The 13,782-nt window shown below is 42.2% G+C and overlaps 1 protein-coding gene and 1 pseudogene across 1 annotated transcript in view; one reads left to right on the top strand and one right to left on the bottom strand.

Annotated features, from left to right (window-relative positions):
* Positions 1–1,849: 1,849 nt before the first annotated feature.
* Positions 1,850–13,782, bottom strand: part of CCDC91 (coiled-coil domain containing 91) — a 398,587-nt gene continuing 386,654 nt past the window's right edge. The window contains exons 14-15 of the mRNA XM_025403280.1: positions 4,747–4,793; positions 1,850–2,465 (exon numbers count right to left, since the gene is read on the bottom strand). Coding sequence (XP_025259065.1) covers positions 4,769–4,793 — 25 coding nt within the window. The 3' untranslated portion in view covers positions 1,850–2,465; positions 4,747–4,768. The remainder of the gene's footprint in view (positions 2,466–4,746; positions 4,794–13,782) is intronic.
* Positions 10,884–11,371, top strand: LOC112635253 (annotated as a pseudogene).

Genomic DNA, 13,782 nt, shown 5'->3' with positions numbered 1-13,782 from the left:
TTCCCCGTCTTCCTGTTTGGACGTTCTACTGGAGCCTGTCTCAAACACAAGGCTGTGTGATGTGTGGGATGGATTTTAACAGGAGGATTGAGGCAACTGTTGGAGTTTACAGGACAGCAACCAAACAACCTATGATTACACATTAGACACTTCTATTCTTTAAAGACTTTCAGGCCGGGTGCGGTGGCTCAAGCCTGTAATCCCAGCACTTTGGGAGGCCGAGACGGGCGGATCACGAGGTCACAAGATCAAGACCATCCTGGCTAACACGGTGAAACCCCGTCTCTACTAAAAAAAAAAATACAAAAAACTAGTCGGGCGAGGTGGCGGGTGCCTGTAGTCCCAGCTACTCGGGAGGCTGAGGCAGGAGAATGGCGTGAACCCAGGAGGCAGAGCTTGCAGTGAGCTGAGATCCGGCCACTGCACTCCAGCCTGGGCGACAGAGTGAGACTCCGTCTCGAAAAACCACAAAAAAAAAAAAAAAAAAAAAAAAAAAAAGCCTTTCAGCCACCCCATCACCAGGAACCTCTCTCCTTGGCCACTTTTTCTGTAGCTTTGGCCTCTCAGCATGGCACTTGGCCCTGTCTCTTCTAACTCCTCTCCTCTTCTGTCTAGTTTCATGCTTCTATATCAACTTCTAGTTAGCTTCTTCTACATAGAAATTTGATTTTGCCTCTTTATTCTTCTAAACTTTGACCTTTGGCACTCATGCCCCACAGCCTGGGCAGCTTGTCAACACATCTTTCCAAAGATGGCCCATTTCCTGGAAGTCTTGTGCCAGCTGTTACTCTGCCTGCATGTGGTTATCTGAAGCCCAAGTCTGACTCTCTGTAGCTTCTATCTAGTTCATTAAACCTGCCCTCTCTTGGCTGGCCTCTTGCTCTGGAGTCATTGCTATGGTCAGAAAGAACACAGGCTTTGGAATTAGACCTGAATTTGAATCTCAGACCTACTACTCAAAACTGTGTGATACCTATCATGCTACCTTTTGAAGCCATGTTTTTCAGCCATGAAATGGTGATAATTATACCCCCTAAAAGCTTTGTGTGATAATTGGATTAGGTAATGCAGTGTCTGGTATATGGTACACACTCAAAAATGTTTCTTTCCTTTTCTTCTTACCCAGCTTCAAACTGCAGCATTGGTGTAGGTGAATCTTCCTCAGACTGACTGGATCCATTTATTTTGACCTCTGCCCCTTACCTACTTGATATCTTGGCTCTCAGGGATTTTTAATCCAGTCTCTGCTTTCATCCCCGTCTTTGGATTTCCATACTCAGCTACTTCCACTCCACGCTCCAGATGCACGGAACTACTCAGTGATCCCAAACTTTCTCATCTCTGGAAGCTTGCCATGATATTTTTCACCTTTTTGCATGGACAACCTCTACTCAGGTCTCACTTAAACACCACCTTCCCATCCAGAAAACCTTCCCTGATTCTCCCAAGACCAAGTTGGGCCTCACTACTGTCTGTTCCCCTAGCACCCTGTGGCTATCCCCATGGCAGCACCCAGCACACTGTTCTGAAATCCCTTGTTATTTGGCTATCCCACAGATTATAAGCTTCCAGAGGCAGAGGTAGACCCTTCCTCAAGTTTTCATCCCTAGGCTGTGGCATACAGTAGCTGGTCAAGAATGTTGAGAGGTGAAGAAATACACCTGCATGGCTTCCACGTCATGTGGCTTCATAGTCCTGACTCGACAGACAATAAGCATCGCCTCGAATCACTTAAAAGCCATTTTCCTCCCCCGGTCCCATCTGGTCCCCTGGTCACATATACAATATTGTAGGAATATATTTCACAAGTAATAAAGAATTATGGAAGAAAGAGACAATTCAAGATCTACATTTCACTTAACTTTGATAAAAAGTTACATAATGTAGGTGAGATGCTGGAGTTTAGTAAACAGAGATAAAGAATAATAAACTGCAAAAAAAAGTCTAGCAAATGAGAACCCCAATGTTGTAGGTAAACAGCATTTGACAATTGATAGATAACTGTGGAAGGAGTCGGGGAATGTGTAAGAAGCATATTGTGGAAAAGACAAAGATAATACATAAAGTACTGAACACAGTGGGGATGCAGGGGCATTTACATTCATACATGATCCCTTAACTTCATTGTATTCTATTGTTAACATAACACATACATTACAGGGAAAGAAATTTATCTTTCTGACTCTCCCTCTGTTTGTCCGTATGGTGCTGACTAACTTGGAAATAGCTTCAGAGAAAATGGGCCTTAAGTCATGGCTCACAGATATCTGTGAACTGTCCTGCCTGAGTCGTGCTTAATCCAAGTCCAGAATTTTCCAAGTGGCATTAGGAGTGCTGAGATCACCGTGAAGTGGCGGCCCTCTTACTTTGTGTGAAGATGTAGGGGAACTTGTCAGGGATGACTGAGGGAAATTCTGGTTGCCCTATCTCTTTTTTGCCATCTCACAAGTAGCCCCTCAGTATCCCTGAAAAAAAAAGTAAATCAGAAATGCCTTCATGGCTCTCACAACCCAAATCTCACTAACATGCAATATTTAAAAACGTTAAGTCAACAAACAAAGTAACTTGGAACATATTCTTTATTTTGGTGCCAAAACCTTTGTTTTAAATATATAACATTCCGAACATGAGCCCTTAAATACTAGTAATGTTGATACTGGGTAAATGTGATAATTTTTATGATTTATTTATTGACCCACCACATCGATTATTTTAATCTCCACAAGAACCCAGCCTGTGACGTGGGTAGAGTCCCAGGTTGGAGATTAACAAAGAATGCACCCCGGACTTTTGCTCACACATACGAAAACCCAGCCAGGCACATGTTCCAGAAGGCACCCTTTGTTCAGAGCTGGGCATTCCTTTGGTGTGGGGAAAGGATTGTATGATTTCACTGGCATCTCCATATCAGAGAGGAATTCTATAAGAAAGCATCATATTTGAGCTATATGAGGGGACCACTCCAGAAGCAATTTTAGACCAGTTGTCTTTTTTGAGGTTTAGATGTTGATTTGCACAAAGGGTACAAAATGAATACCAGGAACAATTAGGAAACAGGTGTGGCTATTATAACAAAAGTCAAAATAATTGTGGCTTAAAAGAAGCAGGCGTTTATTTCTCTCTTGTGCTAGTCTGAACATAATCAGTCTAGAGCTGAGAGGACAGCTCCACAGTCTGGGGACCAGACTCCTCCTGGCCTCTTCTGCATCTTCAACACTCAGTTTTCATCTCATGGCTACACTGTCTTTTCTCAACTCTTGCCTCATGTTCACCTTCCAGCCAGAGGGAAAGGAGAAGGGGAGGGAGAGGGCACAATCCTTCCTTATGGGCATAAACCTCAAGTTGTTTACACCTTTTCTGTTCACATCCAATGAGCTAGCGCCTAGTTACATGGCCACATCAATCTGTAAGACAAGCTGGAAGCTGTAATCTTTAGCTGGGATACCATGGACCCAGTTAAAACTCAGCACTTAGGCCGGGTGCGGTGGCTCAAGCCTGTAATCCCAGCACTTTGGGAGGCCGAGACGGGCGGATCACGAGGTCAGGCGATCGAGACCATCCTGGCTAACACGATGAAACCCCGTCTCTACTAAAAGATACAAAAAACTAGCCGGGCGTGGTGGCGGGCGCCTGTAGTCCCAGCTACTCCGGAGGCTGAGGCAGGAGAATGGCGTGAACCCGGGAGGCGGAGCTTGCAGTGAGCCGAGATCGGGCCACTGCAATCCAGCCTGGGCGACAGAGCGAGACTCCGTCTCAAAAAAAAACAAAAACAAAAACAAAAAACTCAGCACCTATTTAATTAACAAAGCAAGGAAGAAGGCATATTCAAGAATGGCCAACAATTACCCTTAAACTTCCCTGTGACCTTCTGCTAAAATAGTACAGGCAGAATGTCTGACATAAAGTCAATGTTCAATGCTAATTGTTAACGTTGTTTTAATAAGCAAAAATTTAAGTCAGTCAGTTTGGTTTCCTTCTTGATAAAGAGACAAAAGAAAAATATACCTTCACACAGAGACTTACAATAAGAGTCAGATTATGAATAAGTGATGTTAGGAGATAAAGTGAATTGGCCTCCTGGACCTGCTCAGTTCTGGGTACTGAAGACTTTATCCATTGGCCCAGCCTTGCCCAGTGCCTCAACTAATCCTAATCAGGATTTCTCTGGCAGGGAGTCTTACAGCTCTATGTTCAGAATCTGACCTATCTTGGGCGAGTCCAAACTGCAGCTCCCTTAACACTCTATTCATTTTTCCAACTCATGCATCCGAGCCTCTGTCCCACTTGTTCCCCTCCTCCACTTGTCCAAATGGACCTTATGATCAAGTCCACCCAAACATTGCACAAGGGAGGTGACACACAACTCTTGCATATGTGACAATTCTGTTATTCTTTATAGCCACCTGTCTTTCATGCTCTGATCTCCTATCAAGTTCAAAGGAAAGAAAGAAAAGAGACAATCAGAAGCTGAGGTGGATGGACACTGTGCCAGAGAGAGATGTGCCAGGATAGAAGCCAGGAAAGTCAGAACACATTTATGGCAGTATGATTTTACCGTAGTGAGTGGTCACATAACAGTCCTCTGTAAACTTCAGGTCACAATATATGAAAAGTCCTACCACATTGAGGGGGAGGACGAAGGGGAGCGGGAGGCAGGAGGAGGTTGATTACTACATCATTGCATTCTCAAATGATTCTGACACTCAGTAGGACATCCAAGAAGGAAGTACAGTAGTAACCCCTTACCTGTCATCTCACTCCTGTGGTTTCAGTTACCTGTGGTCAACCATGGTCTGAAAATATTAAGTGGAAAATTCCAACATAAACAATTCATAAGTATTAAACTGTGTGCCCTCCCTCCCCATCTTACCCAGGATGTGAATCCTCTGTCCAGCGTCTCCATGCTGTCTACCCTCCCTGTCTGTGATTTACTTAGTAGATTTCTTTGTTAACAGATCTGTTGTCATGGTATCAGAGTGCTTGTGTTCAAGGCACCCTTACGTTACTTCATAATGGCCCCAACCACAAGAATAGTGATTCTGGCAACTTGGATATGCCAAAGAGAAGCCATAAATAGTCTTTACATGAAAAGGAGGAGGCTCTCAACTTAATAAGAAAAAAAGAATTGTATGCTGAGGTTGCTAAAAGATACAGCAGAAACAAACCTATCTGTTAAATTGTGAAGAGGAAAAAAAATGTGTGCTAGTTTTGCTGTTGCCCTTTAAACTACAAAACTATGGGCACAGTGCATGACGAGTGCTTAGTTAGGTTGGAAAAGGTATTAAATTTGTAGGTGGATGTGAACAGAACTGTGTTTGATTGGGTTCCTACAATCCGTGCTTTCAGGAACCCACTGGCGGTCTTGGACCATATCCTTCTTGGATAAGGGGGGACTATTGTACCCTCAAAGCAGAGTTTAACATTACTGCTGGGCAAAGTTACTTTCTGACTAAGATATTTCACTGACAACTAGAAAATTTTCAAATTAACCTGTGGGCTGGTCCCACTGTAAGTGGGTAAACAAATAACATTTTACAATAGGTGTTTTCTGGGCTTTCTCTGTCAAAAATGCAGTAGGCAAACCAGGTAGAACAAGAACCAATTATAGGAGAAAGCTCCCAGGGACACTAACAGATGAAACAGGAATATGACTCATACAATATGAGAGTGTCAAGGGATCTCAGTGGTCACCCAAACACCGTTGAGAAAGATATGGCCCTGTTTAGGCCATCAGGTTAGATAGTGATAGAGCCAAAACTGAAGCCTAAGCACCCAGGGCTTCTGGTCCAGTAGGCCTGGTAGGTACTTTCTCACATCAGAGGAATTTATTATTATGAAAAGGAAATACTTCCTGTGATAAATCGTTAATATACTTCTAAAATTGTTTTTTATCAAAAAGGATGAGCTTTGAAATGATGAAACAAATTCTAAGCATATAAATGATCACATCCAACTGTTTGTTGTATAACCACATTCCTAAGGAATTTGCAGAGTGACAAATGACTTCACACAAACATTTGTTTCTGGCTGCACCCTTTCTTAGTGGCTTTAGAGAAAATGTTGATTCAAGAATGCAAAAGAGACTGATGATCTGAAGTGGCTGGGAATGAGAAAAATCTTATATAAATGACTGGATCAGAGAATAAGGTAAATGTTTACGTAACACCCTTTCCAATCTGAGTGAAACAATATGGGCCGCCTAGTCCAGGCAATGCTGCCTTGGAGTGGAGGGCTGCTCTGCTTGACTCTGGACATACTTGCAAGGAAGGGAGAGCAGCAGTCAGGCCTTCCTGATCAGCAATTAAAATGGGCAGGAAATTAGCAAATTAATGTACCCAGCATCTCACATAGTTGGCAGGTGAGAGCTCTGGAAGCAGATCGAGGTGACAAGTGCACTGCACAAGGCATCAGAGGACCTGGGTTCCAGTCCTAGCTCTGTCACCATTGTTCAATTGTGTCACTATGGGCAAGTTACTTAACCTTTCTGGTTGGGCTTCAGTTTCCTTCTCTGTAAACGGAGAGCATTGGACTACATCTTCTCCAGCTCTTGTTTTCCAAGGATCCCTATTCAAATGCCTACAGCAATCATTCTCAGCATAAAGGAATTTTGTGGCCCCCATCCAAAGGATATTTGGCAATGTCACACTGATTGTCACAACAGAGGGGAAGGTGCTACTGGCATCTGGTGAGTATAGACTAGGGATGCTGTTAGACATCCCAAAATACACAGGACAGCCTCTCCACAACAAAGAATTATTCAGTCCAAAATGTCAACAGTATGGAAGTTTGAAAACACTAACTGAAGGGACAATATAATGATGAGCCCATTTCAACCAGTCATTATCATGTTGCCAAACTTTCAGCTTTTTAAGAGAACTTGAATTTTTGAATTTTTATGTAAATATCTCAAATGTAAAGTATAGCAACATGTCAATTTTTTAAATAAAACACGCTAGGGGCCAAATAAAACAGGGCTTCAGGACAAATCCTGTCTGCAGGCTGTCAGTTTGTGGAATCTTATTTAGCCACATACTGTCCAAGTAATTAATGTAGTTTTGCTGAAAGCATGGATTCCTCCATCTGCATCTGGTTATCTGAGCTAGAGCTAAGCGGGTCAAGGTTAATCCACATGGTGCTCACGCACATGTGTGCGATGTAGTGGGAAAAACACTAAATGAAACATCCAGAGATGTTACTGCTTACCATCTGTGTAATCTTGGAGTGGAAGTCATTACATTCTCTGTGTAACAGGGTCTTCATTTTTAAGGAGGATATCACTGTAGTCACTGTCTACTTCTCCAGTTTGTCACAGCGTAATAGTATCTTGGAGCAGGAAGGGGCTTTAGAAATCACCCAGTATGCAGTTATACCCAGAGAAGTGGTGTGACTTTGCCCACAAGCCCATGGTCAGTTAATAGAAGACCTGGGCTTGAAAGCCAGGTGTCTTGACTCCATGTCCCAAGTTTCCTGAAGAGGGAAGAAGGGGGGTGATGGGGGAGAGTGCCAGATGTGTCTCTCAACACAGGCTATTCCAGATGTGGTCCACCCGCACATGGCCTTCCAGTTGTGCCTGAATAACACCAGATGTGATCCGAGGATTAAATGTGAAGGGATGGGAAAGTGCTCTGGAGCCTGTAAACTGTTAGCCTGTCTCCCAAATGTAAGGATGGCGTTAGTATTAATTTGTCTCTGCTGTATGGCCATAGGCAGCTCTTGGCCAACAGCAGTGTGAGTGCCTGGTACTGGTCATAAGAAGGCCTGAGTCACAGCGTGTGGCTGGCTCAGAACACAGTTTACTCACAGAAAACCAGGCAAAAGCAGATCAGTAACATCACTATGGCTGCTGAAAGGCAGTGTTGTCACAATGCCATGAAGACGGAAAGTTAAGTTGCCGTTATTAATTAACATGAGATAATGGCATTAAAAGATAAATCTTCAAGGTCAACCAAGGTTTATAGACATCAAAATCTCTGCACTCCTGCCCTGTCTTCTCCAAGCATTTCTTATGCTTTCCTGCCTGAGACTTTTGTTCTCCCTCCATGTGCTGGGGGTCTTACCCCCTTCCCTCTGCTTACCTAAAAGCCTCCGTCTCTCAGGGCAGGACAGGACAGAAGATCTCTCACTGAGCCTTCACCTGAATGAAGTGTGTGCTTGTGCCCACAATTCTACCACACAGGTGACTTTCCTGTCTTATGCCAAGTCAGGGACCAGCCAGCACATTTTGTCCTGATGCAGGTGCAGCCAACTCCTCTTGTTGGCTTTAAGTTCTCAGAGTTAGTTCCATTTTTGTTTAGCATGTTCATTGTAATTACAGAGGGGGGGACCTCAGTTTTTGTATCAACTTTCAGCATTTTGTTTCTTCCTTAAATATCACAGTTATTTCATGTCAAAACTTCTCCCAAGTCTGTGTGAACATCACTAGTAGTTGTGCTGTCTGTGGCAGAGAGTGAGACGGAACATGCTGATGTTGCAGCTGCTGCCATGTACTCGGCTGCTCCAGAAGGTTTTACATTTTTTAATGTAATGATAGAGTTTTCAGTTACTTACAGGATGTAATTATAAATACATATTTGCAATAGAACCAGCTCGATGTGCTTACTTTTCCATTAATAGAACACTCTGCACTTTTTGGAATGCATGTACCAACCTTTCCTTAAAGCTCAGCTGAAACTTTAACTCCCTGTTAGGCTTTCCAACCAATATCTTTCTCCTCTAATTTTCCTTAGTTGCTGTCTGCTCCACTCATTAAGGCCTGTAGACCCTCTCTTACTGTTTCTAACCGTTTATGTGTGCTTATATGCTCCTTGAAGGAAAGAAGATTCATCTACCCTTTCTTCTTCTACCTAATACAAACTACTCACCTCGCAAAACAATCAATAGTTCTTATTTGTATCTACGTTGTGTAGCTTAGTGTTCATTGTTGCCAGAGTTTGTGAGGGCTGGGCGCCTAATACACAGTATCTCACCTCCCAGTTAAAGTGATGAACATTTAGAAAAATAAGACAAGGAGGTGAAGAGATAAGAGATGAGCTACTAAAGATGAAGTTGGAAGACACAACTCAGAACGAGGCGGTTGGGTGTCCTCATTGTCCACTGAACTCAGTGGTGGTAGGTGGTACTCGGTGAGAGCTGCCTCCCGCAGATGGGGAGAAGGCTGACCCCACAGAGTGGTGGAGTAAGGATTTTCATGTAGACAGCTCACTCTCAAAGGAAGAGGGATAGAGGTATTAAACTTAATCATATTCATTTCAAATCGACCAATCCGAAAATTAGTCTAGCTGCTTTGAGGCAGAATGGGTGAAGGGACAGAGAGGTCAGGAGCCTTATACTGATAAGTTCCGTCTGCATGGAAGGTCACATGAGAGGTGGGGAAGAACTGCTCCTCCTCAACAATTATTTTTAAATATTTAAAAATCTATCAAGTTTTGAACACACCTCATTCAAACTGAGGTAAATCCCAACACAATCTTCTGGAGTCATCCATCACTCATGAAACAACAAAAAGAAGAGTGATTTTATAACATCATAAAATGCTCATGTTACTAAGGATTTGATATGGTTTGGCTGTGTCCCCACCCAAATCTCATCTTGAATTGTAGCCCCCATAATCCCCACATCATGGGAGGGACCTGGTGGGGGGTAATTGAATCATGGGAGTGGATTTTTCCCATGCTGTTCTCGTGATAGTGAATAAGTCTCAGGAGAGCTGATGGTTTTACAAAAGGGAGTTCCCCTGCACACGCCCTCTTACCTTCTGCCATGTGAGAAGTCCCTTTGCTCTTCCTTCATTTTCCACCATGATTGTGAGGCCTCCCCAGCCGTGTGGAACTGTGAGTCCATTAAATTTCTTTCCTTTATAAATTAACCAGTCTTGGGTATGTCTTTATTAGCAGCGTGAGAACGGACTAATACAGGATCAATACACCAATACTTTGTAATCTGTTCACTGGGCTCAATCCTTTCTTTCCTTATGGCTGCATAAATATGACCTACCTATAATTCACCCTCACCTCTCCAGAGACTGGAGGAACTGCCTAAGTATGAATGAGGCCTGTTCATCTCACAGAGACTGGCAAGAAGGATGATATCTGTCTAAGAGGTTAATTAGGCCAATTCAGGGAATAAATTCAAACCCATGTCCAGGATTTTTTAGGATAAGGGAGCCACTTAAGTTTATAAGGTAGTAGGCTAATGTTTATAACTTAGTACTTGATACTTTCTTCTTCTTCTTCTTCTTTTTTTTTTTTTTTTTGAGACTGTGTTTTGCTATGTTGGCCAGGCTGGAGTGCATTCGTGCCATCATAGCTCACTGCAGCCTCAAACTCCTGGGCTCAAGTGATCCTCCCGCCTCAGCCTCCTAGGTAACTGGAATCACAGGCATGCACCACTACACCCAGATAGTTTTTTATTTTTTGTAGAGACAAGGTCTCCTATATTGCCCAGGATGGTCTCAAACTCCTGAGCTCAAGAGATCCTCCTTCTTCAGCCTCCCAAGGTGCCACCACACTGGCCTCTTATTCCTAATAGTTCCAAGAGTAAGCTTAGAGTTTCGAAAATAATGCTAACAGGATGTGTCCTGTGGTGATAACCTTTGTGGATAAACAGTGAAATTTCCCAATAAGTAGTTGTTGATTTCAAAGAGTGGAGGAATAAAAAAGGGCATTATATCTTGGAAAGAAAAGTAGAACTGGGGGCAAGAAACAAGGTTAGGAACTGGGGTAGACAGGACTCTGCTTATGAAGCCTTAACTTTAGGGATTTTTTGATTATGGAAATATTAAGTGGATGGTCAACTTTTCTTCCCACAATATATCAGAATTCTCTTTGGTTTCGCCTCGTACTTAAGGATAGTCAGCTATGGGAGCCGTGGCTTATGGTGCAGACATGGCCAAGTCCAAGAACCACACCACACACAACCAGTTCCGAAAATGGCACAGAAATGGCATCAAGAAACCCCAATCACAAAGAAACCCCAATCACAAAGAAACCCCAATCACTAATCTCTAAAGCGAGTGGACCCCAAGTTCCTGAGGAGCATGCACTTTGCCAAGAAGCACAACAAGAAAGGCCTAAAGAAGATGCAGGCTAACAATACCAAGGCCATGAGTGTACGTGCTGAGGCCATCAAGGCCCTTGTAAAGCCCAAGGAGGTTAAGCCCAAGATCCCAAAGGGTATCTGCCACAAGCTCGATCGACTTGCCTACACTGCCCACCCCAAGCTTAGGAAGCGTGCTCGTGCCCGCATTGCCAAGGGGCTCAGGCTGTGCCTGCCAAAGGCCAAGGATCAAACCAAGGCCCAGCCTGAAGCTCCAGCTTCAGTTCCAGCTCAGGCTCCCAAAGGTGCCCACGGCCCTACAAAGGCTTCGGAGTAGAGATCTCCATCTGCCAACGTGAGGACAGAAGGACTGCTGCGACCCCCCTGGGCTGCCGTCTGCATAGGGCTGGTGTCTTCCTGTGCTATTTGTACAAATAAACCTGAAGCAGGAAAAAAAGAAAGAAAACAAGAATAGTCAGCTACATGTGTATAACTTTGTGAGGTGGCAGTAAAGAGGGTAATGGCAGAACCGTCGGTGATAGTGAGGCTTATCCCGTGCTCAGTCACCACCTCCTTGACCATCTCCTGCTCCACAGAAGCCTTTGAAGATGTGGCAGTGCCACACCAAGGAAGAGAGGGGGAATCTATGTATCTCAGATGAGTGGTAATTAGTGATGCCTCAGAAACAAATATGAACTAAATTGCATAGGGAAGTGATTCTTAATGGGGAAAGAAATGTGGCCTTTAAGTTATTTATGGAAAAGGCACAACTGTCGTAATAATACAATCATCTATTTCCTTGCACACCATAGAAGGAGCCATTTCATTACATTTGCATATGTTTTATAAACAAACGTGGATACTAACCATCAGCCAAGTAAGGGATGCTCAGCGATTCTTTCATCAAAACATATTGTGGAGTTGCTTCCTTTTCCTAATTTGTTTCTATGAATAATCTGTAGAGTTGTGCAACATGCACATGACACATGGAAATCAGAGTTATGACTTTTATGTAGACCACATTGTTTTTTTGCCTGTAAATTGCCTCCAAATGGCTTGAAAGAAATATTGCTTTGTAGTTTAATTCAACCAAGAAGGGCTACCTGAAAGCATTTACACCTAATATTCACTAGAGCCTATTTCAGTGATCCTCCATCACGCCATGGAGACAGGCTCTATCAGTTAGGGTTTCTGCCTAAGGAACACTCCCACTCGGGTATAAGAGAGTTTAGAAGTCTTGTGCTGAAAAGGTACAGGAAGAAAATACAAAAGCCAACTGATTGGAAGAAATCTGCAGCATCCTAAAAGTCACTGTAATTAAAACACAGAAGTTTGTAATTATTCTGCAGGAAAACAACATACTAAGAAAGGCACAAAAATATGAATGTGGTTTCCCAAGGCCTTACTACATTAATTCAAATTGACTTGGGCAGATATGAAATCCTCAGATGGGCTGAAAACTAGTTGGAAGGCTTAAAACAAAAGAAAATACAATATAATTAGGTGGAAAGAGCAACCGATTTGGAGTCACTGGAATATGGTCAGAAAATACAATATAATTAGGTGGAAAGAGCAACCGATTTGGAGTCACTGGAATATGGTCAGTTCTGCCATTGACTGACTGACCTTTGGCAATTCATGGAACTTCTCTGTGACTCAAATTTTAAACTGGAAAACAGAATATTATTACTTAACCTTGGGTTAAAAGAATGTGTGCAAAGGTTATTTTGTTTTCAAAGGCTATTCCCTTCCACACCTCTTTCCTACCTCTGCACAGTGACAGACAACCCCCACCTCACTTCTACACCAGGCACCTGTTTCATTTTCCTTTTTATATTCGAATTATTACTTATAAGCTTCCTGGTTTACAAATGTTGTTTTTTATGTTTCCTAAAGTCAGCATTCAATATGGTATTTTATTTATTTTTAAACTATAAATAGGCATTTTAAAGATTTAGATGACCTTTTCTATAAAATCATATTTTTTCTCATCTTTAGTTTTAAATAGTTTTAAATTTTTTAGTTTTTGATTTTTTGACTTTTTTACATATATTTTTAAGTTTTGTATTTTTAATTATTATGGGTATAGAATAGATGTGTGTATTTATGGGGTACATGTGATGTTTTCATATAGACACACTATGTGTAATAATCACATCAGAGTAATTGGGGTATCCATCACCTCAAGCATTTATCGTTGGTGGTAGGAACATTGTAATTCTACTCTTTTAGTTATTTTAAAATATACAATAAATTATTATTATTGACTGTAGTCACCCTGTTTTTAATCTTTTTTTAATTGATAAGTAATAACTATATAAGGGGTTCAATGCTATATTTTCACACATGCTTACATTGTGGAATGACTAAGTCAAGCTAATTACTGAATCCGTCGTTTCACATGCTTATTATTTTTTGCAACGAAAACATTTAAATCCTACTCCTTTAGTAATTTTGAAATATACAGTGCCTATTATTTATCACAGTCACTATTCTGTGCAATAGATCACTAAAGCCTATGCCTCCTCTCTAACTGAAATTTTATACCCTTTGGTCAACATCTTCCCCATCCACTCCTCTTCCCAGCCTCTGGTAACCACCATTCTACTCTACTTCTTCAACATTATATTTTAAAATTAATCCGCTAGTATATTTACGTTGAGTGTCTCTTCAAATTACACTTCAAATTAAGAAAAAAGTTTTCTTATTACCCTTTTCTCTTCAGTTACCATTGCACCTTCTCGGCTC

Source organism: Theropithecus gelada, chromosome 11, assembly GCF_003255815.1.
Source record: "Theropithecus gelada isolate Dixy chromosome 11, Tgel_1.0, whole genome shotgun sequence".
In the NCBI taxonomy this organism is placed as follows: Eukaryota; Metazoa; Chordata; class Mammalia; order Primates; family Cercopithecidae; genus Theropithecus; species Theropithecus gelada.
The sequence above is the reverse complement of the archived record's forward strand: the minus strand, read 5'-3'. Positions and strand labels throughout refer to the sequence as shown.